This window comes from Genypterus blacodes, unplaced genomic scaffold (genome assembly GCF_046128005.1).
Source record: "Genypterus blacodes isolate CSIRO-AG114 ecotype Tasmania unplaced genomic scaffold, CSIRO-AGI_Gbla_v1 ptg000053l_1, whole genome shotgun sequence".
NCBI lineage: Eukaryota > Metazoa > Chordata > Actinopteri > Ophidiiformes > Ophidiidae > Genypterus > Genypterus blacodes.
In genome coordinates, this window is record NW_027466865.1 from 4,802,026 (window position 1) to 4,829,784 (window position 27,759).

A 27,759-nucleotide genomic window follows, 5' to 3' on the forward strand; every position below is an offset into this window, starting at 1 on the left:
GTGTGTGTGTGTGTCTGTGTGCATGTGTTATAGCAAGAGGGGTGAGGAGGTTGGAGTGTGTTATATAGAAGAAAGTGGAAAAGCAGCACTGGTGTGTGTGACAGAAAAAGTGGAGGAATTAATCTACCATGAACTTGTAAGTACAGATTTCAAAGGTTGGACAAGTGTGTGTGTGTGTGTGTGTGTGTGTGTGTGTGTGTGTGTGTGTGTGTGTGTGTGTGTGTGTGTGTGTGTGTGTGTGTGTGTGTGTGTGTGTGTGTGTGTGTGTGTGTGTGTGTGACAGAAGGATAAATCTTCTGTGAACCTTAACTTGAAAGTACAAAGGTGAAACAAGTGTGTGCATGTGCATAACCTTGCCTCTGAGTGAAATATGGCCGTGTGTGTGTGTCTGTGTGGGTGTGTGTTATCCAGTACTACATCCACTGATACTCGCTTTCCAGATGAAATGAATATGAAACACACACCCCCGTAACACCACGAGAGCGCAAGAGACAAAGAACGTGATTCAGTCACAAGGGATTAATCTGGGCATGTGCCTTGCTCAGGGGCACGGTTACCCAACACATGGGCATGACGGATTGAAAAGTATCAATCTAAGCCCCCTTTACATCCAGAAGGACTCAAACTGCGTCAGAGTCCTGTCTGCCATTGTTGTGTTCGAAACCAGGTGCTTTCTCTCATTTCTTGCCTGACATGCCTGTCCTTGCACATTCTAAAAACACATTATCAGCCACTTATCTTTTTTAGCACAGCATTGATTAACAATGAGCGTAAAATGCCACCAAACACCTAGTTGACCCTTTATGTTAGCATCCATGCTAATGGATGTGGCCATTTGTTAGGTCAGGCTAATGTGCTAATTAGAGCAGCAGTACTTTTACCCCCAGGGGGCTAGTTTAGCTGGATTTTGGCCTGCTGCCAGTTGGATGCACAGGGTCAAACACACATAGGCACACACTCGCAGACACGCATAGGTCAAAATCAGAAGAGGTCAGAAACAGAATCTCCTCTAATTTCCAAGTTTACCCCAGGTGCAAAGACAAAAGTACAGCAGACACAAGAGCAGGTAGATATGGTGTGAAACTACTTGTTTTTTCAGTTCTGTGGAAAAGGCTAAATGGAAAATTAATCAAACATTCTGTGCAGACCTCACACAAAATATTAAATATTGCGCTGTACCATAATCACGACAGGGAGGTAGTAATGGTTGCATCCCTAATGACATGTTATACCACAGTGTGCAGCCAGAGCGCTGAGTAAGACGCTTCTGTGGGGTAAGCAGCATTAACAGATAGATAGGATACACTACATTAAATTATGCACTGCAGTATGATAAATATGATGGTGGCTACAACTGCAGTGTAAGTACAAATACTGCCGTTACATGGATTTCACAATATAATATCACTATGGCCACACTAGCGGTTGTGTGAAACTAAACTTGACATGTTGTCTTTGCTTCATACCCACATACAGTAGATTGCTCTGGATGAAGACTTTGCATCTTCATCAATGTGACTATGCACAAGTTATGTAAGATCAACTGCACAGTGCACATTATGTACAGAACATACATAAGTAAGGAGCTCGTGGTATTTCCTCAGCGTTGCATATCTATCATGTGAGTGAAACATCTGTTAGGTGAATATGTGCATATGCGAGTACATGTGATTGCAGTGTAGCTATGTTTACATCTGTGTATATCACAACACAGAAGTTTGCTTGAGGTATCTTTGATTGAATAAACTGCAGTACAGCACCAGAGAAAGACTGAAGGGGTCATAGAATCCACAACTTTCCCTTTTAATCGACATCACTTAGGTTTTTTCTGCAAGACCATTTTCCTTTTGTAGTGTAACGTGTGGCATTGTGTTTGTAGCCACACCTGTTTAAATGCAACGTGGTGCTTACTTGTCACCCGTCATCTCCGGCAATTTCTCACAGGATCTGACAAGGAATGCAAACTGTAAAATCCTTGCCTCAGCAACACCAGTTAGAGGAGGATAACACTTAAAACAACACAAAACAAGTGTGGAAAGAGAGATCAAGAGTAACAGAGAGGGAGAGAGGGAAGACAAGAGTGAGACAAAAGTGAAAGGCGAAATGGCAGATGGCAAAAAAGCTACTATTTCACTGGCACAAATATATATAAGGCGACATACCTGACTGATAATTAGTCTCAGGGGCATTAATATCTCTGTGGTGTGTGTGTGTGTGTGTGTGTGTGTGTGTGTGTGTGTGTGTGTGTGTGTGTGTGTGTGTGTGAGTGTGAGAGAGAGAACGAGAGAGAGAGAGAGAGAGAGAGAGAGGAATGGTACACCACACACCAGACGAGAACAAGGTAGCAAGGAGTGAAAGGAAGAGGCGGTGGAGAGGTTGGAAAGTCAAGAGGAAGGCAGGGCAGTGTTTCCGTTTAATGGCTAGACTACAACATCTGCTATTTCCTGTTTTTGCTTTAAGAATACGTCCCTGCATGCAGTATTTCATACCAGTAAATATCACTTAGAATTCAATCTTGCAGAGGTAATTAGGAAAATATAGAGAAAGACCAATAGAGGAGGTGACGTCACTGAACAAGACTTCAGTCAACATCAGTGGCAATATAAATGGAAATTGTTCACAGTATGTGTAATCATTTCTCTGATTCCACGAATCTGAAACTGGTCAGTTGACATTTCCCCTCTGTTCATTTTAGTCTGTGACAATAGAAAATCGCAGTGATTAGGAGCGAAATGTGCTGCAGCCTGAGGACTGATTTTGTTAGATTAACATGGGGCTGTTATGTGCAATTTTCAGCCTTTAATCCTTTTTGAAACCTTGCACATTATTGGTGTGTTTCTATAACTTCTCCTTTCTCCTTTTTGTTCAGCTTGATGTTATTTGGTCTGTTGATTGTCTTTTATTTTCCTTCTTTCAGATTTTGTTTTAGTTTTTAAATGACAATACATAAGTTTGGAGTACACAGTATAGAGTTTCTGTACCACATGCAGACACACACAATAAACCCCACAGTTGTGATATCACAGTTACCTTCGACCTGTTGTTGTCTCTTCTGTCGATTAGGTCTTCAATTTAAAAAAAGAAGCTCCAGCTGGAACGCATTCTATAATTATGTCTCCTTAGGTATAATTAGTCAGCCAGAATAAGAAAACTAATATTTTGGCATGTTTACACCTCAACCCCCTCAACACACACACACACACACACACACACACACACAATCTGGAGTATTTCACAGAATGAATCAAGTGTCATATAACCTTTGGGATTGGCTGGAAATAATCACTTTTGCCTGAGCAGTCACTCTGTGTGTGTGTGTGTGTGCATGTGTGTGTGTGGGCGGGTGTAAGAAGAGGTAATTAGGTAATCAACAGCTGTGGCAGACAAACAGGAAGCAGCTTGTTAAGAAACTGAGACGGGATGGAAATAGATAATGAGAGTAGAAAAGGTTGAATGAGCTCCACAGAAAGAGGGAGGAATAAACAAAGGCACAGGGAGCAGGGAAAGAAGATGAGAGAAGGGAGAGAGAGAGAGAGAGAGCGGGAAGTGAGAGAGGGAAAAGAGGAAACCAGCAGTGAAGACGTTTGCTGTGGTGAGCTACGAAACCTTGATGAAAAACATAGAAAAAACACATTCTTCCTGACAGAGGGAAGCTAATTCTGTGAGCCTAGGGAGCTAAGAGAGGGACGCTTTTCACTGCTGCACCAGGAAGTGCAAACAACAGTAGGTATGTCCCAAAAATCCCTGCGTCCCAAAGCCTTTAAGTTGTGTCCACGTTTTCCTCCCTTACATCTAGTCCAGTCCACTTAAGACACTAGGTGAAGACGTGAGGACAGAGGGACTGAGGGACAAACGGCTAAAGAGAAATTAAACATCCTGGCTCCTCAGGCAGCATCAGGGGCGACATGGATTCCACAGATCATCATTCAATGGAAGTCCCACACATCCCACACATCCCACACAGTCCCATTCCTCCTTGCAAGCCTCCTCGATTCTCTGAGCAGAAATAAGGCTTTGGGACATCCTTGACGACGGGGGACCAGAGTGGGTCACCTGAGGAGCCACGAGCAATCAAATAAGAGCTTTGGGATTCAGGGAAAAGGCCCAGAGGCTGCAAGGGGAGAGGCTGGATATGTCCTTACTGCTGTGTTCCCTTATCCTGAGTCTCCATCCACTTCAACTATACTGGATTTTATGAGCTTGAGGAATGATAGAAAGAGGGAAATCCTAATTCTGACTGAAAACTGTCCTCTGGCTTTATTTGAGAATTTTTGGATTATGATAAAACTAAATCGGCTAGCAAACTTGTATATATTGCAGAATAATATTGGAATCAAATAATATTCAAACTTCAACCATAGCAGTGATTTAGATTTGAAGAGTTTCAGAAAAAAGTAGTGGCTGTTTTTTGTAGCAATATATAAAAATAACATCATATGCATCATAAAACTGCATTGAAATATATTTCAGCTTGAATTTTATCTTTTGCTGCTTGATAAAACCCTTCACACCCACTTCATGCAAGCGTTTCCTTTTGATGCTGTGAACACCTGGAGTGGTTTGCAGCAGCTGGGTAGCTGTCTGTGTGAAGTTCTGCTGGGGTCCACACCTGCTTTGTTCACACCTGCACCCCAGCTCCATCACACCCATGTCACTTTTAACGCTAATGTGCAAATGTGTTCCTGCCAGTTAGTACAAGTACTTAATCAGAAAATGATAGGAACAAAATTTTACACATTTCTGGCATATTGATGACAAGTGTCTCTGCCACACACACACACATGCACACACACACACACACACACACACACACACACACACACACACACACACACACACGAGTCATAGTTCTATTATAAGTGTCTCTCACTCAGTATAACTATAGATTTCAATATTTATGCTTCAATATTGTTCACATAAGCTTCAAAGTCATATATATAGTGATATAAAATATGACTGGAGAAGCATGTAGGTGCACAAAAAATATGTAATATTTGTCTTCATTCATGCCATTGTTTGATTAAGTGGACTGAGGGTTATTTTTTTAGTGGTAGGCTTGTTTGATTGTACTGCTCACTGGAAATAGGTGCTCTCATTGTTGAAATATATTTTCCCATTGGAAACAACATGGCTGCATTCAGGAAGCCCCTTTGGCAATTTATCAACTGAATATTGTGTTGTTTGGGTGATAACTAGCCTTTGCTTCCCTCATCAAGCTTCACATCAAAGAACAGCAGACAACTCATGCAGCGTTCGCCTGCGTGAGATGATTCATTCTTGAATAACTGGTTTCTTGTTTCTGTATCAGGGAATAACATTTAGATTTAGCTTTTGTTTTCATTTTAAATATAAAATGTATGCAACAGGTATAACATCCCTACGCAGGAAGTAGCTATACCCATTTTAAAGTTAGACACCTGGTTATTAGGGTCTTGTTGGTATATGTAAATAGCTCCTTTAGCTCCTTTAGGGAGTTTGTTTGGAATATACAAAGAACTGGGTCATCTGCATCCATCACGTTGGCTGTGCAGGAACGCAACCCAAAAAATCATCTGTTCCAGCAGAGTTCCCAGAGGAGCTGATGTCATTGGTGACATTTGAATGGCACTTCTTTTTCCTGGAAGTGCAGAGCAAAAATACCACAGCAGCCATGGCTCAGCGGCGAAGATGCTGCCACAGTGTTGCCACGTAAACAGACAGCCAAGGTAAATGAATGAAATAAAGGCGTGTCGAGGTGAAATGTTGAAGCGCGTTGTCATCATCTCAGCCTGTCTGCTCTTAACCTCTGTCAATCGCTCCCTTCTTCTCCTGTTCTCTCTCCATTATTCAGGCTGGATTTGAGGGAGACGAATGTTCACAGGATCCTCAAAGCAAAAGAACATCATCTCATCTTCCTCCCCCCACCCCTCCTCCGACACCCCCAACCACCTTCCTCATCCTTTTCTTTTGTCACTCTCTAAGCACTGGAAAACAACTGTGCAGCAGCCAACAGCCTCCCTCTCTCTCTCTCTCTCTCTCTCTCTCTCTCCCTCCCTCTCTCCCTCCCTCTCTCTCTCACTCTCTCTCTCTCTCTCTCTCTCTCTCTCTCTCTCTCTCTCTCTCTCTCTCTCTCTCTCTCTCTCCTTCCCACCTCCTCTCACTGCCTCCTAAAAATACAAGCGTTCACCAGAGTCATGAGAGAAAAGGAAATAAAATCGGTTGCTCCGGCTCCACATTCTGTTTCTCCCGCCCCTTCCTCCTCCTCCTCCTCCCCCTCCACCTTCTCCTCCTCCTCGCTTCTCTCTCTAAGCTGGCTGTTAAAGGGAAAAACATTCACCGAGTCACAAAGCGCCTCTGCCGATCCTTCCCTCCTCACCTCCCCTCGTCTCTCTCAGTGCGGTTTTAAACAGCGCTGGTTTAAACAGCATGTCACAGATCTCCTCTGAGCCTCACTTCCCTCTGTCCCTTCCGCCTCCTCTCAGCACCTTTTTGACTTCTTCCCTATATTCTGCCCTGATTTACTCAAAATATACGCTGTGGGGTATTTATCACAGTCAGACAAAGTCGGAAAGAAGAGAGGAATCACTCTCATTTGGCTTTCTGGTTCCCTGTCTCCTGGTTCACCTCCTTCTCTAGCTGAGAGCCCAGAGGCAGAGCCGTGGTCGCTGCACTTCATTTATTTCTGTTCTTCCCTCCAGATTAGTGTGAGATGAACATATCTGCCTCGGTTGAATTTTCTAAATGGGTTGCAATGCTGGAAAGTTTTCATCAGGTGTAGTGAAGTAAAAGTGAAGCTTCTAGTGCACAGTGGCTCCATCCCCAAAAAGCACCAAATCAAGACAGTGGAAGATATTGACCTTCTTTCGGTCATTAGAGATGAAAAATGGTTTTCTGTAGTCCCCACTGGAATTTCATTTTATTTGAGAATTTGAAATTAGAGGCCATTATGTGAATGAACAAGTGCTTGAGATACTTCAAAGCAAACACTAATATGTGCTTGACTTTTTATTTATGACTCAAATGGATTTGAAGAGGGCACATCTTGCATTACGATCCGTCTATTCTGTTATATTGAAGTGTCATCTTGAGCAGGCATGGATTTCCCTCCTTCCCTTACAAGCACACTTAATTATTCTTCCCTCCATTCATCTCTCCTTCCCTCCTCCCTCTACCAGTGCCCAATGAAAAACAATCCTCTGTCCCACCAAACAAAGCAAAGCTACTCTTTGTTTTGCTCTCTTTCTTTCACTTTCTCCTCCTGGGAGCTCGAGGCACTAGGTCGCCACAGTTTGTTTGTCAACTTCTTTCACTCGCACATGTTTGGGAGCTCTCATGTCAAGGACACAAGCTAGATTTTTGATTTACATGATGAAAACAATGAATTAAACAGTAAAGATTGGACCTAGGGGTCCAGCTACTTACATATCGGGGAGAGAAAGGAAAGGAAGATTGATTGGACAAGGGACGAAAATGAAGGACTAAATGAGAGGAAAGATGGTTTGATAAGAGTGTGAAAGGAAAAAGCAGGACAAGTTGTTTATGGTGTGAAAGAGAGAGGGTGGACATATGGGACAAAGGGAGGAAAGCAGTGGGAATAAGAGAGCAAACTGAGGGAAATAAGGGAAATAAGAGCAAAAAAAGGGCTGGCATATCTCCAGTGTTTGACACGTCTTCTCTGACACACACACACACACACACACATACACACAAGCGCACACAAGCGCACACAAGCACACACTCGCTCACTCACACCAGGGACAATGAGTTAGTGTTAGCGCCGGCACTGTCGCTCGCTCTGTGACACCGAACATCTCTGAGGAGAGGGACTCGAACACACGGGGTCTGTGCAGGTCGCCTTAATTAGCCACACATCCCGGTACAGCGGCTCCCAGAGGGGTTTAACAGGGGCATGGAGGGTGAGGAGATGGAGGATGGGAAGGAGAGAGGGAGGGAGGCAGGAATGGGTATTAGAGCAAAGGGAATAAGCCAATGGGATTGGAAGGTTATTTAAAGCGTGGCCTACAAAAACAAATTCAGAAAAAATGCAGGGTGTGTGTTTGTATGGATGCGTGTGATTTTACATATGAGTGCATCTGTGCCAGTGTTTATATCTCACTCTGACACACACCATGCATGCCTCTATACACCTATGAATGCTGTGTGTATTCAATATATTCAATATTTGGGTTCATTGTGTGTGAACCCAAAGCAGCACACCTGTGTGCTTTTGTCTATGTGAATGTGTGTATTTGTATTCATGCCTCTCACACACACACACACACACACACCCAAACACACACACACACACACACACACACACACACACACACACACACACACACATACTTGGTGTGCATACATGTGTGTATGCATATGAATCGGGTGCAGTGATTGAGTGTGCTCAGGTGGCTGGGTCATTTCACTGAGTGACAGAATGATGCTAGGCGAGGCTGTACACATAAACCCCATCCATATCTGGTAGGCCTCATTAGCCGGCCCAGGTCATTGCTCAGGGCTATGATGGAGTAGTGGAGCAGAGGAGCACTCACCAAACCACATGTAATGAACACAAATACCGCCTTTATCCCATCAAATCCCAACTATCACCTGCTTTAAATCCTTGCGTCCTTCTCCCGCTGTAATTGACAGCTATAGCGCTGCCCTCACCGTATACAACCTCCTAACCATGGGAATTACAGGACGATCCTTTATGAGGCCTCTTTTCCTTACGCAGCTACAGTTTTAAGAACACTAGTGCATTGATCAACCTCATAGGGTGACTTGGTATGGACACCTTATACTGACCTGTGTGTTTTTTTTATTTGGTTATTAAAAACAGATGATTTATTGACTTTTACTGTTTTCAGCCACGGGAAGGTAATCTGAATAAATGGCAATAGTTGACAATGTGTCCTGTTGGCCTATGTGAACCTATTTCCAGCATGCTGGAGAACAGGTGCAATTGAGTTCTTTACGATATATTTACCATTTCAAGGCTTAATATTACCCACTGATTTCACGCCTGCAGCTCTGAGGTCGAAAACAGCGAAGCAGATGTGAATATAAGTCAAAGAATTCAGTGCAGATGCCAGGATAATATAAAGCACCAAGCTTCCAAATTCTACTTCGTAAATGGCAGCGGCTACACACATAAACGCATATATCATATCTGACGGTGTGCGAGTCCTTTTCGTGGTGCTGCTGTGTGTCTTCAGGATGGAATGGAATACGTTTCCTCTGATGATGCAGCAGAGGAGGGGTGACAAAGTTTAATGATGTTTTGATGTCTTTGAAAATGGCTTGCAGCAATGTCTGTGAGGGTGATACAGGGCCAATGGCCAAAGTCTTCTACAGGCGTTTTCACCTGGAGCCCCGCAGTGTGTCCTGTCAAAGAACAAGGCGAGGTGAAGGGATTAGACTTTTTTTTGAAAGAGCTGTTGTTTTCTTGTCAGCTGGGTCAAATATAATTAAATTTGTGACAGGTTTTTGCAGGGATGGGGGTTGGGGGAGGGGTGCAGCATCAGCAGGGGGGCACTGCGAGGAAAAAGGGGTGACTGGAGTTGATGTGACAGGTTAACTCAAAAATCATACTCCTCTCTTTTCAGGCTAAATTTGTCACGCAAATGCCCAATGTGGAGGCGTGATCACACCCTCTGCGGGAAACAGTGAAGTGCAGCTGGTACACACTCACTCACTGACCAAGTGTGAAGCTCCACCAAGTGTTCTTATGAATTACCCCCCCCCCCCCCCCCCCTCGCCCCAGTACATTAGAATACCATTTGTTCCCTCTGTCTCATCATTCCTCCTCGTCGCTGTCTGTCAATGCCCTGTCAATATTCATTATCTCCAAAACAACAGGACATCTTAGGAGGGACGTGTTTGTTTAAGAGCAAACTATTTTTTCGGGGGGTCACTGTCTGACACGTGAAAAATGAGCAGACGGTTGCGTAGGTGACCTCTCGCAGCCAAACATGAAACACCTGAAAGAAATTGAAATAGAAAATAAAATGCTGGAAAACAGAACAGACGAACTGCAAGCAATCTAGATTGAGCGGAGCAAAAGGGGGAAAATAGAGGACTAGAGAAAGTAGATATAGGAGTCAGCAAGCCATCGGTGACGCCTCAATACACTATAAAGCATCCTAAACACATTCTCGGAGTGTAAGCGTTCGTGTGTATGTACAAAGACTATGTTGGCCCCAAATCTATGGCGACCAATCAAGGGAAGTGGCTAGCGGGAGACAGGAAAGGCAGAAAAGAAAGCAATAAAACAGCCTATTACCACCAGGGTGGTCATTTCCTCTGCTCTCTATGTGTCTCTGTGTGTGTGTGTGTGTGTAGAATACAGCGTCACAGTACAGTATATACGTTGTGTGTAATGTCCTGCAAGTTGAGCGTTTCAGGTTTACAATAAACATAGCAAAGAGCTCCGGGAACATCAGATACAGAAAATACATCTATACAGATTAAGTGGTTAAATTTAATGACTCCAGATTGTGTGTGTGTGTGTGTGTGTGTGTGTGTGTGTGTGTGTGTGTGTGTGTGTGTTTGGTGTGTGTGTGTGTGTGTGTGTGTGTGTGTGTGAATGCTATCCAGAGGATGGTCTTAAAAGATAACGTGGGGCAAGTACTTTGGCCAACGTTGCAGGGATGAAGCAGAGAGAGCATCAGAGTCAGCATAGTGATACACTGGGGCACATTAACATCTCTCTCTTTCTCTCACACACACAAACATACACACACACACACACACAGACCATGTATTTAACCTCATTCTTGTTTTACTCTCCTTCCCCTCTTAGTCTCTCTATCTCTCTCTCTCTCTTTCTATACTTCCTATTTCTTGCAGTGTTTTAATCCCCATGTGTGCCAACAGAGGCTGCAGACATCTTGGCCCAGTATCTATGCTGAGCTGTGTAGTGTGCGTGCGTGCGTGCGTGCGTGTGTGCGTTTGTGTGCGTGTGTGTGTGTGTGTGCAAGTGTTTTTGTGTGTGGGTCGGTGTGTCCCAAGGAGGCTGCCAACTTTGAGACAAAAGCTCTCAGTTGAGTTATTTTGTCTTTACAAATGACTAAAACCACAAAGCACTTAACCCTGAACTCTGCATCTCTTCTTCTTCAGTGGATTTAAACGAGTCGATATTCTGAGGACTCACCTGCAATTACATGGACAAAGCCAGTCCCCATGTGGCTAATTCAGAATTTTAGGGCTTAGACTTTGTGTTATGGTTAAGAAATATGTTTGATATATGTTTAATGTAAATTAAACAAACATGTACAAATCAAGCTCAGTCTTACATGAATGAAATGCACATCTTGGGTATATGAATAAATCACGTTTCGTTATGGCTTGCCTGTATGTTTGAATATGCAATGATGCATAGATGGCAGCCACATGTGCATGTGTATGTTCATATCGGTATGTTAACATGAGTGTGTAAGAGTGTGTGTATGTGTGTGGGAATTGGCCTGCATCAGTTGTATAAGACCTGGGGAATTGTACTGCAGGCCTCTCAAAACTATGTTCAACCACTTTTTGTTTGTAAATTATTAATATGAGTAAGAAAATGGGGCAAGTTGAACAATATTTTATTAAATTAAGGACAATTTCACCCTTCTTTCAGAAATATGTGAGGTGCTGTTTCAAATAAATAGCATAACAAGCGTAAATAAAGTGAAGAGTGGGCAGCACATTACCACACTTCAGATGTGAATGAGATCCATTAGTGCCCGGTAATCTATAGATTCATGCTTGATAATGAAATGCAGCGCTGTTCCCGATCATCCCTGATCTAGCATAACAGACAATGCTGAGGTCATCACAAGCATATTCTGCACGTTAGTTTTAATTCATTTTATGTCCAAGGAAATTAAAACCGGTTGGGAAAAGAAAAGAAAAACAAATTTTACCTTTTGAACGAACTCCCTGGGGGCTGGGAAAATGACGGTAATGATGGCGCCAGCAGTGAAACACTCAAGGTCAACGGCACCAAACGCTCAACATGAGATATAAACAGAAAACAATAGAAACTATTCAACTGAGCTGGCGAGCAGAGCTTTAAAAAACCCATCCACAGCACACACACAATTACGCTGTATCATAACACGAAAATGATATTAAAATGCCAATGAGCAGACAGGGACAGCTAAATGAATACTAACTAGAGGCGATCGTTGAAATAAATTCCGACAAATGAGACAACAAAAGATGTTGCTGGAGGGCACCAGCGTGCCAGTTGAGACTTCACACATTATATTTTATTTTCCAGTGCAACAAAGAGGCGATAGACTGCAACAGGAGGGACGAGAGGCAGAACTAAGCAGAGTGTCAATAACAAAACCATGTGACGTGACGGGGCGTGATGGGGTGATGAAATACCACCAAATCATTTAGGAATAATCAAACGGAAAGAAACCAATAAACAAAGCAAAGCTGTAAGAAAACTAATCCTATCTTTGTTGAGGCAGTGTGATATTTTAATGAGAAATCAAAAAAAATAAATGGATAAAACTGAGGTTTCCTTAGAATGAAAGAGCTCATGGTCAACATTTGGTTCCTGTTTTAAGGTCTAGGAAAGCTGTCATTACACATAAACACATGAAAAGACACATATATATGTAAAACAGCAATTGCACCCCACCCCCCTAACACACACACATACACACACATACACACACACAGTATACGTGCATGCATATACATAAACAGGCACGGATGATTACACATGCATAGGAAAGACGCCAACTATGTGATTGCATCCATTCGCCACGCTGTCATTACTAGAAGCACACACACTGTAAAGCGCATTGTGACGTTTGTTGTATTATGTCATAAAATTACAACAGCTACAGCAATTAATCCCTCATTAATTGACAGAGGTGCTAATCATTCCCACCCTCTCATTCATAAAAATCACACTTGCTGTTTCTTGTGCTAATCAGCAATATCGCATTCGAGATTAATACATATCAGCTTTCTTTAATTAGTCTTCCCACCCACACACACTCCCTGATAAAAGCCTTTGATCGTATGATGCAAGCTGCATTGTGTGTGTGTGTGTGTGTGTGTGTGTGTGTGTGTGTGCGTGTGTGTGTGTGTGTGTGTGTGTGTTACAGCAAAGAAAAGTCAGCTTTTCTCCCACCCTCATCGTACAGACTCATCGGGGAGTGGAGTAGCACAGAAGCACAGATTCACGTGTGCATGTGTGTGTGTGTGTGTGTGTGTGTGTGTGTGTGTGTGTGTGTGTGTGTGTGTATAGGCCTATGCATGTATACACATTCAAGCATGTGTATATTTGCACGTTCTGCATCATAATCCGAGCTTTGAGGCATCTCTTTCCTCTAGTATCACTTTGAAGACGGCATGAACGTGTCTGTGTGTGTGTGTGTGTGAGAGTGGTGTCACAATCGGGTTTGTGAAGCGTTGCTTTGTGTGTTTCCCTTGACGTCACTTTGACAAGTGTCCCCCCCACAGGGACAGGAGAGACGCAGAGGGACTGGTGCCAGCACTCAAGGAAGTAAGCAGCCATTTAGACTCGCCTCCATCTCAACACCTCCGACCGGCCAGGGAAATGACTTATTCGCCTTGAGGTCACAATGCAACGATACATCCAAAAATTCATCATATGCTTTACTGCTTTTACCATTTCACAAGCCATTACGTTCTCTTTTTTTTTTGCTTTTACTTCAACTTTATGTTTTGCCCACAAGAGCTTGTTTATGTGTGAATGTGTCAGCAGATTTCTTTAAGTTTTGAAGATAGATTAGCGTCAGGAGTAACTGATTTGGTGGTTGGCTTTAGTCGAATGGCAGAAAGCCAGAAAGCAGAAGAGGTGACATCTTGTGTTTATGAAGAAAAAAACACAAGTTGCCATAAATAAGTCATGACTTATCAAGTTAAAGTCATATAGTACCATAATCATAACACGTTCTTCATGTGAAGCCTCACAGGTGTCCTGTCATCGTCCCTTCGACACGTGAAGTGACTAAACAGCGAGCTAAGTGGCACTAATTGAACTGGTGTCCTGTAATAATAGTTTTACATGATGTAGCGACGATTACTGAAGTGAGCGGAGTAGGTGAGGAAGGAGAGGAAGCGAAGGGAGGGAGGCAGGGAGGTAAGGAGGCTTCAGGAGCTTCAATGCCAAGCAGGAGGCGAACACGGAGCAATGATGATGATGAAGATGAAGAAATGAGGAAGACTAAGAAAGAAACAAACAGCAACATAGGAAAGATAAGGAACAAACGGACGTGTACCCACTGGACTGCTGACACGAACACACACACAAACTATTTTTGGCAACATACTATTCACTTCTGATTATACTGCATCTTGCATTGAGTATTTTTCACACTGGGTTGACTGTTCACGTGTGTGTGTGTGTGTGTGTGTGTGTGTGTGTGTGTGTGTGTGTGTCTATGTCTGTGTGCGTGTGCTTGTGCGTGTGGGTGTGCGTGTGCGTGTGCTTGCGTGTGTTAGCGCGCGCGTGTGTGTGTGTGTGTGTGTCTATATGGACTCCATTTGGCGCTTTGTGCTTCTCAGACAGCAAATCGATGACCAGAGGCCTTACACCCAGTAAGTCATTACCACACAAACATGCATATTTATGCTGGCACACACGTGCAGTGTGAGCAGGAACTTGCAAAGACAAAAATTCCCCAGCCGGCGGGAGTTTTCACTCATGCATTTATTCTCTCCTGCTGTATGACACTGTTATTGTCTCCTTAAAGAGGTGACAATTTAGTGAATGCTTGAACTGTTGCTCCTGATAAAATATTAAATTGAAATCACAGCTATGGCAGTTAAAATTAGTCTCATTGCTTATTTAAAGCCTCCCTATGCCCAAGCACAAGAGTCTTCTGCATAGTTTCGAAGAGGTTAATCATATGGAAAAGAATAACATCAGACACTTTCACTTTCACTCCTCTCCTCAGCCACATTCTGGGACTTGCAAAGGCTTGACGTGTCCCCACTGGATGGGTTGTGTTCACACCTGGCTGCTTGTGACAGAGATCCAAACACACAGAAATGCGTGTGAATGGTTGAGCCGATCACAATAGGTTCTGTGAGCCTTGACACCTCAAGATGTGACCTTAATACCTGGATAACACAGCCGATTTTTAACAGTGTCTTGTTGGTTTTGTTTTGTGAGGTCAAAATATCTGTTAAAATGACCTTCATTTAGGTATCTGTCTGTCTATAATCATCTGGTATATAACCCAGATGATTATACTCACAACTTGTTACAACTTGCTGTATTTATTAAACCTCAATTTTGTCATTTTTTTTAAATGAAAATTAACAAAAAATCTTAACACTGTGTTTTCTTGGCTCGCCAATTCAAGTTACAGAGGAGCGTCAGAAAGAGACCAGGATGTTCATTCCTACCTCTCTGCGGTGGATGAGGACTTCCTCTGGCACATCACCGCCAGTGAACTGCTTCCCGGTGGCATTTCCTGTTTGATTTCCCACGCGACCAGATTGCTGGGTTTCACAGCCAGGAAGCTGATACCTGACTGGAACCACACCCTGCAGAGAGGCAAGAAGAAGAAGAAGAAGAAGAAGAAGAAGAAGAAGAAGAAGAAGAAGAAGAAGAAGAAGAAGAAGGGAGGGCAGAAAGAGGAAGAGCAGAAAGGAAAAAGGAGAGTGGGGAAAAAAAGGTGAGACAAAAGAAAGGAAGAGGTTAAAAACAGTCAATCCAACGTCGCAAAAGCATGTCACACAGAAGAAGAAGAGAAATAAGCCAAGTTGTCACAGTGACAGCTGGGGGAAATCTTCTTGAAATTTAATTTTCTACACTTGGAATTTCCCAGCCCTGATTTTCACACAGCTTCTTTAAAATCCTTGATACGTGCCACACTGTCTTTGTATGAAATGTTTTTTAAAATCAAATCACGCAGCGTGGCACCGACCTCCCACAGTACAGACTTTGGAGGGAAGAGGACAAAGGAGTGACAGGAGGAGCTCCTCTGAAAGTTGAATATATTTTCTCTCCTGAAATGAGCGCCGCTCGGAGCTCGCGTGGAGGCTGAGGATTTAAGGAAGATCTGAACACTGAAGTTTGACTACAAGAAGAAGAAAAAAAGCTAGAATATGCCTTCGAAATTTCTGGATAAACTCTGACATGATTGCTTTCCTATCATAGAAAGAGACTTCTTTTAATATTCTCGCCCATAATTCCCTTTCCTCTGTCTTTCCCTCCTCTACCATCCCTGCCTGCAACGCTCCATTTCCCAAAACTTCCCCTTTCTTCTTCCTCCTCTTGCTTCTCCTCCAGGTCTTGTTCCCCTTTCTTTTCCTGTTTCCTATCCAGGTTTATTTCCTCGCTTACAGTCCTCATCCCCTTTTCCCTGCCAGCTGCCCTCTTTTCCTCTTCTCCTATTTCTTCATCGCTCCCTCGTCCCCGCTCTGTCTGCTTTGTAGGCCTCCCGGAGTGTATTTCCCTGCCTTTCATCCATCCGCAGCAGTTCCCTTCCCTTTCTGCTTCTCTTCCTTCGCTGTTACCTGAGCTCATCCCTCCCTCTGCCCCTCCTCAAAGCCTCCTCCTCCCATAGTTAATCACATTATTCTCTCGCTCTTTCTGTCTCTTTTTTTCTTTTTTCCCTAATCCGTCTCGGTGTGTTTCGTTCTATTTATCACCTTGACAAAACCCTCCCTCGGTTTATTAATATGGGCTCCTACCCCCATACACACACACAGACACACAAACGTGAATTCTTCCTTATTTACTGCTTGTCTTATTTACATGCACATACAATTGTGTCTGGCAAACAAATGAAAACTCTCTCACTCAAGTAAACAAAAATCTGCCAATATTCTGTTGTTGTTTTCTTCAATTTGTTTTTTCTTCTTTGTCCAATTCATGTCTCGCCAAAAACAGTCTGGAAATGTGCCATGGTTGTCCCCTGCCATGTCATTTGATTGTATGCGTGTGTGTATGTGTGAGGACAAATTTACTATACGTTTGCACATAGCATAAGGGATTTTTGGTGTTTGCCACAGGTAAAGACAAGCGTGACATTTCCGCTGAATTTGCATTTCTCAGAAACAGAAATTATCAGATTTTTTAAGAGGAATAATTGTGGACAGTGTGTGAGAGTATGAGAGAACGCTGAAATTTCAACAAGGAGGTGTCACACTGCAAAAGAAGACAAATGTGGATGTGTGTTTTTCGGTAAGAAAGTGTGTTGTGTTTGGTGTGTGTTCACAGATATCAACTCTGGAAAATACTTGTTGCAAAGATAAAAAAAAAAACATCTGGCATCTGGCATTCACGAAGACCCTTTAATCAAACCCTGTACATCCATCCACTCGTAAACCCAGGTGGACACAACCCTGACATGGAGAATTGGTCTACGGTTGATTGAGTCAAAAGTAAAATAAATGAATCCAAGAGAGAATGACATTCACTCTTGGATTCATTTATTTTCACTCATATGAGAGTCTGCAGTTTACTCCTGAAGTACACAATGATTGTTATTTTGTTTGGCTGGATTGGTGCTGATGCACAAATACATGCAAGATCTGCGAGTCCCTGCCGTGCAACTGTCAGAACTTAATGCTTATGTGTGCGTCTGTCAACAAACAGGATGATGGACTAGACTCAATCCCTAAGCTTCCTGTCAGACCGGCACACAGCAGCAGTGCCTGTGTGTGTCTATCTCGGTCTCTCTATCTATCTCTCTCTCTCTATCTGTGTCTGTCTGCTTTTCTAGGTAATGCAGGAAGACAAGAAAAACTTCCTTCCATATCCTCTCATGGCTGTGGCCCGTTTTCAAACTCATCCCAACTGACCACCCGCTCTCCACAAGAGCCTCCTTGATCAGGAAGTTGCTCCGTATCAAGCAGGAGAGTCTGATTTGACGTCATTGACGTGAATTGAGGGATACAGGTTCTCTCAGGTAATTGTTAAGGTTATGAATGAGTTCTGTTTTTAAGTCTGTCTTCAAGCCCAATTTGTATGTATGTATGTAAACCGGAACAATTACATACAGTTCACATGCGACAATGAAGGGTCAAAACGACAGACACAGCTGTGTTTACGTGTGTTATAGTTCCCTCGGGCCGAGGAACCGCTGGAAACACTCTTTATGGTTGTCTTTAAACTGTTGGCCTTTTGGTAGCTCATTGGGAGCTATTTCGTAGAGAGTTTTTCCTGGAGCAATACCATGGCACTAGATTTGACAGTAAACGTAAAGGGGAAATTTACTTGATTGTGAATGAAGTGATTATCATCTATGTGTCATAGTTTCTGTAGCTTTCTATGTGCCACCTCTTCCGATGTGTCTACAATGAATATCAATCTGATGAATGTTAGTTTGTCTCATGGTCTTGACTAGCAATCCAGGGAAGCAAGCAAAGTGTGTGAACGTGATCACAGCTTGTTCTACTAGAAGGAAAGAATTGCTTAAATTCAATCACTTCTGTTTTCAACTAAATCAATATTATTATGTATTTGATTACCTTTTCCCTGCTTCAAATTCAGACCTTTTAAATGATTCCATCTACTTTGATTGCAAGTTTAAATCATTTGAACCCACTCCACCAACTTAAGAGGAATAACTAATGTGAACTACAGCTTCACCACTTTGTTACAGCAGCTTTGAGCAACATATTTCTCTCTTCTGCTATATGTTTGATTAAGTTTTCAAAGATCTCAACATTCTCTATTGCAAAAAGGGGCCATATGTTTGGTTCTGTATTTCTGTAACTGCTGTCATGCTTGTCAGACATTTTTTCATGTACTCAGACACTAATTAGCTGCTCAAATGCAATGTTTGCTGTGAACAACTTTTGAAAGCAAATTATGGTTTTTAAAAGTTCTTTGCACAAACATACATTTTTATGAAATCCCCTGCTGACACAATATACAGTTGTTCTCTCTATCCAGACAGCATCTATTTGAAGTCGTATCAGGAGGAGGAAAAGTTTCTTTGAGTAAAACACTTGTTCTTTTAGCTCTATATCCGCCATATTATCACCACAGAAGGTGGATAAAGGTTTCAAGATTTCTTAAGCCACTGATGCACTTGACAGGGGTTCTGCTTTAAAAGGATTTTATCTGCTAACAGCACAAACGCACACACTTAGAGGACAGATGTGTGAGTCAAAGGTATGTGTGTTTCCTGTGATAACTGGCTTCATTGAAAGGTAAATGGACCGGACTTGTGTAGCGCATTACAATGACCTCACATTTACCCATTCATACACTGATAGCAGGAGCAAACCATGCAAGGAGCCAACCGACACATCAGCAGCAGTTAGAGGTTCAGCAACCGCTCTGCCTTCCAGAGCCATGCAGCATCCAAGAGAGCAGACTAAACTTAATTTTATGTTTTTTTATCTGGACGAAATAAAACATGAACCTTTTGTAACAAATATATATTTAGCTCCAAACACTTTCCACCTACAGCCTAGAACTTGCAAATTGGATTTGAACTTGAGGAGACACCAGTTACATCACAACACTTTAAAGGCTCTCAAAGTCTCACAGGGTGATGAGGTCAAACAGGAGTTATAGAGCCTCACGTATATGATGATCAGTACTTATATGGTAAAGCAGAGAGTAACGAGTGTAGCTGTAATGTTCCTATTCAAAGGGGAAGTGGAGTGTTCCTAAGTAGATAAAGGGAGAACAGTGGCATGTATATGGATCCTCCACTTCTGTGCAACTTTACAGACTTGGTTACGCAATGAAGGTGATGTTGCTCCTGTTAATGTATTGTTTTAAAAGCCTTTTTAAACCTCACTTCACACCAGCTAAGAACACAAAAGACACAGACAAATAAAAAAAACTCCTTCCTTCCTGATTATTGTGCCTGTATTTTCTCTTTGTAATATTTTTCCGTATTCAAACTTTGTATGGATATTTTAAGAGAGAATGGCATTTCTTCCTATCACACTGTAATTTTCGTGTAATTCAAGCTATTTGTGAGAGGAACAAGTCTGTGCAGATAAAGTGTCCACTAACTAGGTCAAAATGTAAATGAACAAAAGTACCCAGTAGCCATATGTGACATGTCAGAAGATGCTCCCACATGTAGAAGCACAAGCAGATGCATCTGAGAAACAAAACTAAAAGATGACACATTGTCGAGTGAAGTTTTTGTTAGAGCAGATGTTTGAGAGGTAGTGAGGAGGAGGAGTAACTGTAGAACTTTGTATATATAAAATCTTCATATCCTGCATCCAGTCTGAATCAACACGCCCCACGTTTCTCAGTGGATTCTTGCTTTGACAGGATCAAATTCTTCTTGTTTTTACCATCAATCTCAACTAAGTAGTTACCACTAACTACCTTTTTAATGGCTGAACAAAGTATACAGTATATCTTATAAAGTTAATATTTCCATGTTTGTTTGAGTATAAAGTATATGAGTAACTGTAAACCATTGTAAACAACTGTTTTTTCAGGACAATAGTAAATAGTTCATACAGAATCGATAACCTCACTGAAGAATCACACTTGCAATTGTAGTTTGAAAGTGTTGAACAAGTGGAGCCCAATTTGTAGAGGCGCAGACAGATGTTCGAGAAAATCAATGCACATCTGCGTTTTTCTCTCTGCATTCTGGACAAACTGCCATCAGTAGAAATGAGTGGCATTTAAATAAGTCAACTGTCAAATCATTAAAATCTTGTTTTCTGCTTTCATTCTGTTTTTTTGTTTTGCTTTGTAGAAAGTAGAGGCAACACAATCTGTTGTTGTGATCGCAACACAGAGAACGTCCGGAGTTCATCCTTTTTACAAGTGACAAGCTGCTAAGAAATCGCTTAATTGCAGTTGGAACATCTGAGTTTGTCCACATGTGAGTATCAATTAGTCTAATTATTGTACATTTGCCGTAACCCTCACTTTTGAATGTTACGCTATTTTTAAGACGAAATTCACATCCTACAATCCAAATAATAAAATGTGTGTAACTAAGCGTGACTACTATTACTGAATACTACTGAAACTTTTCTGAAATGTGAAGAGACAAGCGTTATTGTCAGCTGATTTGACTTCACTAGTCCAAATCACACAAGGGAAAATGAGAACTGGTTAGCTTAGCACAAACGCGCACCCACACACACACACACAATTGTGTGCCGACACGCGAACCACAGGAATCAAGCTCTTCTTTCTGTCTATCTACTAACCAAAGATCGTCAATTAGTTAATGGCAGGTTCACTGAGACTACGTAAAAATCAGATATAAGAATGTGATGAACAGTAAAATATAGCTCTATTCACTTCTGTCCTGATCTAGAATCACAAAATGTCCACATGTCCACAATAGTACATGTTACCCCCAGCCTGTTACTTTAACAGTATTTGACTTTTGTTATCACTGGTGGCGGTTAAAAGTATTCCTGCCTCTGGCTTTGGTTATATGTTTTAATTTCAGGCAGGTGAGACGGACAGATTGGATGGTGCGATTATTTTCTTGATAAACAAGTTTGTTTATTTAACACGTGCTACAACAGATGGGAAGCTGGAAGTTTGGACGTTTATAATAAGCAGTTATTCAACATTTGAAAGGAGGGTGTAAAAGAGGGAAGGTCAGAGGTCAAACGTGCCTGTCTGTGAGAGCATCTGCTGACTTGCAACACAAAATCTGCAGTTTTTTACTCCCTCCTGTTTTAACTTTGCATTTGTCTCCCTATGTCGCCCTCCATTTCCATATAGTCTTTCATTTACACGCGCTTGTGCATGGTCTCTCTTCCTTTGCCGACCTTCAAACCTCTCTTTCATATCTTGCACCTCTGTTCTCTCTTAACGCTCTCTCTCTCGCTCTTAAGAATGGATCGGTAGAGTATGTGGAATGTTACATGGGGAATGGAAGAAGAGCGTTCACATGGAGAAGACGATGAGGATAGAGATGATGGTGTCTTGTGGAAGGTGGAGAAGCCATATGCGACCTGAAATTAACGGCCGACGATTGTCCTAAGGCTACTGTCAGTAGAGCTGTGCAGCAGAAAACAACTCCTGACCCCTTGACCTCGCCTACAGTGATAGTGAAGCTAAATTAGAAATATAGTGAATGTGTTGAAAATGGCCCGCTCCCCTATTTGGACTGTCTGTCAAGTTGAAGCCTTATTGCATTGAAATGAAAGGTCTCAACATCTCAATTACCTTGTTATTGACACTTTCATTCAGCAATCTGGAAAGCAACATTTCACTCTCAAACCGTTATTCCCTTAATATTCCATTATTGTTGGATGAAGCCAAAATGCTGCACCGTTCAGTCTTCATGCATAACATATGAGACATCAAGGAGATAATGTGTGCAGATTGACGTTTTGACACAGATTCCTCTCAGAAACAAAACCCTTTGCACGTGGACCACGTGCAAACCACCCACTCTTCTTCAAACAGCACGTGGGATTAGGCTGACATACAGTATGTGTGTGTCTGTGGACAAAGACAGACAATGGCAATGGGTTGCGATGCTGTTGTAGCTTCCGGCTAGTTCTCTGGGCTGTGGTCCCAGATTAGCTGCTTCACAACCAACTACTTACTGCAAAGGCTTTCAATTAGTTCCAATTTAACAATGAAGGGAAACTCCACTCCATCCTTCCTCATATACACTGTATATCATGTATATTCCTATACTATAATCATTTTTTGTGTGACTATTGAAAACCTTTTGCTTGTATTTTTTAAGTTTTGATTTTATCCAAGGGGTAGAAGGGTATTTTCTATGACATCACAGTATTCATTAATATCAACTATGACGATGTGATGACGATGATATGATGATGATGATGTGATGACCACGACAGTGATAATAGTGATTTACATGTATCTGTGCCTTTCTAACACTAGTAGTGCATTATATATACATATGTACATATTTGATTGCCTTAATTCATAAATTCCACTTTTCCTGATTCTATTATGATAAGTACACATATATACATTATTTTAAACCTAATGCAGGCCTTGTCATTTTCAGCAACACTTTAAACTAATAAGTTCCTGTGTATTCTCTTTGTAGGGTAGATTTTAGGACATGTATCAGTGGAACAACAGGCAAAGGTACAGCGCTGTTCCCGAAAGGACCTACTGGGAGTCATAGCACTGATAACGAACAAGAGACCGATTTTTGTGGAAACAGTCATAACACTAGGGAGACTGTTTGGAAACTAAGGGCCACGTGTGGCAAAGAACAGCTTACTCAACAGAGCCATAAAGCTCCATGCAGCTCATTTTGATGAAAAGACAGAACTTTTAGGGTTTTTTAGTAGGGGAAAAGGTCCAAATAAGACCTTTACTCCTCAGTGAGAAGGAGGATGACGAGGAGTGAATCCTCTCAACTTCCTCCAAGTGTGGGATCCCACCTGAATCTAACAGTAATTGTCATAAGTAGTTTAAATCAAATGTACACACAACACAAGCATTTACAGCTTGATCTTTAACTGGCACACACACGCACACACACACACACACATACACACTCCAGCAAGACAAACACGGGTCTCAGTGGGCCATTGCAATGGTAAGCAAGGTAACATTTGGCAGGAGGAACAAACAGGTAAACATGTCACCAAAGTCGGCAAACAGGAGGTTAGATCAACACATACAGCTGGGAAAAGAGACTCGGTGATAAGAGGGCTGCCACTGGAGTCTGAGGTGTGTTGCTGAGAGAGAGAGAGACAGTACGTGTCATATCAGTTTGCAGTCTGTAGAGAAGTGCGTTGTCAGTCAGACGGCTCACACCCTTACAGCTACCCACATCAACACATACACACCGACACAGACACAGAGACGTAACACATGTAACACAGGTAACGTGACTGCAGGACCTGGAGGTAAATTTTTGGTTATATTGGTCTCAGTAGGTCTGTAAGCTGCCAACTCTTACACTCACACACACACTCACACACAAACACACATCTCTACACACTCTAACATATGCACACTGAGTCAAAGCAGAGTGTGCACATAATGCTTTGAGTCTGGTTAGGGGGTGGAAAAAAGAGAGAATTTCTCAAAATATGACACTGACAGACAGCGGAAGGAAGAGCGAGAGGAAATGTACAGATGCAGACAGCACCATGCTGAGAAGACATATGGAGCAGTGGAAACTATAGAAGTGTCAGTCAGTAATAATAATAATACTTATAATACAGGGACGCGAGCAATATCGTATCGGTAATGAATCTCCCTTTTTCATATTGCGACATGCATGTGTGAGCAAAGCAGCAGACAAAAAGGGGACTGGGAGAGGACAGCAGGACAGGACAACCTCCATGTCTGTCCCCACAATCCTCTGCCCACATCACGTCATTCATTCAACTTAGCTCTCTAACAGGACACACACGATTACACCACGACAACAACAACATATGACTTAGTATTACTCACAAGAAACTTTCATATTCTCTGGCTATAACTGATAAGACGTGAAATCCTTGCTTGGTTCTTTCTTGCTAATAAATCCACGTCAAAAACGTTTGCCATTTCACACTTGATAGCCTTTTTTCTAATGTCCTTGTAATGCACATTGAACTGTGTGGGTAAGTGTTTCTTTGTTATGTGTAGGCAGGAAGTGAGCATGAATTGCTGAATTCCAATCCAATGCCAGTTTTGAATTTATTTTATCACTTTTCTCAGTCAATTCACTTACTGTACTTACAGCAGGTCAAAAATTCCCAATCATTCAGGCAACCATCAACATGGAATTTTCTTGTTTGTCGCATAAAACAGAATAAAAAATGGAATGGGCTGTATTTGATCGTTGCTAAAAGCTGTTGTGTGTAACTGTTTCTCAGAGATCAAGTGCCTGAGCTCAATCACTGGAAACTTTCTAAATTCACCTAAAAAGCAATAAGCATAGAAGTCACAAGAGGAGTGCGCAGGAGTATGCAGATTATTGTATGCAAATGTGTCCTGTTCATCTTAAGTAGCGATGAAAGGTTAAAAGAGTCACCTGCTGAGAAGAGATGCGAATACGAATTCCATTACTAATATTGCAATTAAAAACCCCTGCAGAGGTGCACTTTAAAAAGCTCCAAACACGCGTCTTTCCTCTGTGCTCCACTGACTTTTGTGCACCTTGAATACCAGTTATGCAGATACACACATCACACTGCCTGGTATGTGGCAAGCAGCTGTATTCATAATGGCTATTCCTTTTATTTGACAATTTCTTTATGTGTGTGTTTTGTCTTTGTGCATTGCGCATTGCGCAGGTAAGTGAGTGAGAGATGAAAGACGAGGAACAGGGCACAGTGGGAGAGAAATAACATTGGATTGTAAGGTAAAGCTAGTGAAAGAGCCCCAGGTGGGACAAAGATGTACACTAATGCAAAAGAACGTGGAAAACAAGGGACAAAGTGGAAACATCCATTCTGTTGGTAAAGCTTATACTGTATGAGATTCCAGTATTTTTGCTGATTCTAATGTCTTATTAAATGTTCATTACTTGTCTTGGATTATGAAAATGTTGGAGTGTTAAATCAAACTGAGTGCAAGCAAGCGTCCGTGCCTTTCTTTTCTAATTACCATTATTAAGTTGATGAAAAAAAGATCTTTGTGAGGAAACTTTTTGCATTGTGAGCCTGAAAACACAAAACTTCCACTTCCTATTAACACTTATTTGTCATGAGATATAGAGTTGTTTTTTTTTAATGTACCCATGATCTGGAGGAATATGTCAGACGTCGTCACTGACTGTACAGAAATCTTGAAACTTGTCCTATTTTGTAATGTTAAGAAAAACCTTTTGAAAAAGCCTCCCTAAAGGTTCAGTTTAAATTGCTTTCTAGCTTTCTGAGTAATCCTGCTAAAAAAAGAAATCAACCAACCAACAGATGTGGATGAAAACTTGGAGGCGGTAACAAGATTTTCAGGCTTAGAGGCATATTTGCTTGATTGACAGATGACTCACTGTCACTGAGTTGTCATGGTTGCGGTTTGCTTCTGAGGCTCAAGCTACGCTCCATGCTGTGGCCCAAATTAGCTTCTTATGGCTTCAAACAACTGATAAAATGGTGCCAAGCCACACCAGCAACAGGGTAGCATGCTTCAAAACATCCCTGAATCTAAGGCCCAAGTTTCTACAGGTGAAGACGCCATCTTTCCTATTTTATGCCTCAGGAATAATTAAGCTTGTGAGAAATATTAATATATGTGAATATATCATAAATGTCAGCTTCAATAAGAGCAGTGGTAACTTGTGGAACACATACACACATACAACAGTAGTACATACAAAAATAAAATGAAGAGAAGAGGAAGGAGACACGACACTAAATTAAGGGGAGTGACAGAAAAAGAGCAGCGAAGGAAAAGAGAATAAAGGAGAAGGAGAGGAAGAGTGGCAGAGAGATGAATGAAGAAAGGATAGAGGTGACAGGAAAGGCACTGTCCAGCCCAATGACCTTTAAGAGCTGAGAAGGAAAGGATAAACAAATACAGTTCACATAATGTGTGTGAGTGTGTATGTGTGGCTTCTACAGCTTGTGTTTCACTCCATGTGTATGTGTGCGTGCGTGTGTGTGTGTGTGTCTTTCTCAGTGTGTTTGACAGACATCTTTGTCCTGTCCTGTCTGTCTTTGGAGCAGGTGCGGCTGTGTGATAACAGCTCCGCCCCCCTCCTCTCCTCCCGCCTGAGCTGGCTAAGTGTACTAATTCAGCACGCCGCTGATGGAGAGCTCCTTTCCACATCGGCAGTCACCTTTTTGGAACTCATTCAACAAAAAACGCACAGAGTTGTCGAGGTTTTCAGCAGCTCATTCAGCGGCTCTCTGAATGCATTTGCCACAGTTGACTCATCGACCCTGCAATATGGAGTTAAGATCAAAGTGACTAATTGAGTGATAGTAGAAGCCTAATGGTGAGAAAAGGGAGCTTCTGGAAGGTTCCTGATGATTCCAGACTAAAGATTACTGGACAAAGAAAGTGATAAACTTTTGCGTGTGTACCTCCAGCCAGATTGTACTTCCAAGCTGTATGTGGTGGATATAATAAATAACATCCCCAAATAAAAGCCAGAACTCACATAATAGTGGGGCTTGTGTTCTTTTCACAAATAAATAAAGATCATGATCAAAAGGTCAGTGTGCATCAGTATAACAACATAGTAGTTTCATATTCAATACTACTGATTCACTCATTGATTTATTACTTCTGATCAGTGTGCTTTCATTCCTGCATATTGTTCAAAATAAAAGCCCTGCAAGCATTCAAAGAGATTTAATGTGAATATGATTTGTTGGATGCCAAGTAATATCACACACAGCAAATATCTTCACTGCTGCCTACTGAGTTAAAGTCAGATAAGCATGTTGTAAATACTAGTATCAGTTGAATGATGCAGTGAAATTACTACGACTGAACTACATTGTTTACATCTCTATTTTGTGATTTCATGACAAAAAACAAATCTTTCCTGCAATGTTGGGACTTGCTGTCACTCACTACTTACTAAAGTAAGCAACCCAAAGCCAGACCATAACCAGCAAGAGATTGTAAAGTAACAATAAAAACAGATGTTGATTGAACACAACTGCTTTTTTCAATACAGCTTTTTTATTTTATGTATATTTCAATTTCAATTAGAAATATTGAATAAAAAAACCTTATCTAATCTAGTGAAAGTACAAGGGGGGAAATCAATAAACAATCAAGAATGCTGGAAATGAGAAAAAGTCCTGGCCTTTAGGGTAACAGATTTATTGTATTAACAATAATTTTACTGAGACTGGGATTTAAGGTTTATATTAGAATTGGATTAAGGCAAACACAGTTACATTTTGAGATAAAAGTAGTCAAAGAAAGATTTTTACAAGTTT

General features: G+C 41.7%; 1 protein-coding gene across 1 annotated transcript in view; it reads right to left on the reverse strand.

Moving 5' to 3' along the window:
- The window catches only part of LOC143001197 (transmembrane protein 132C), a 175,722-nt gene that overhangs the window by 71,869 nt on the left and 76,094 nt on the right, over positions 1-27,759 (reverse strand). The window contains exon 4 of the mRNA XM_076150659.1: positions 15,364-15,504. Coding sequence (XP_076006774.1) covers positions 15,364-15,504 — 141 coding nt within the window. The remainder of the gene's footprint in view (positions 1-15,363; positions 15,505-27,759) is intronic.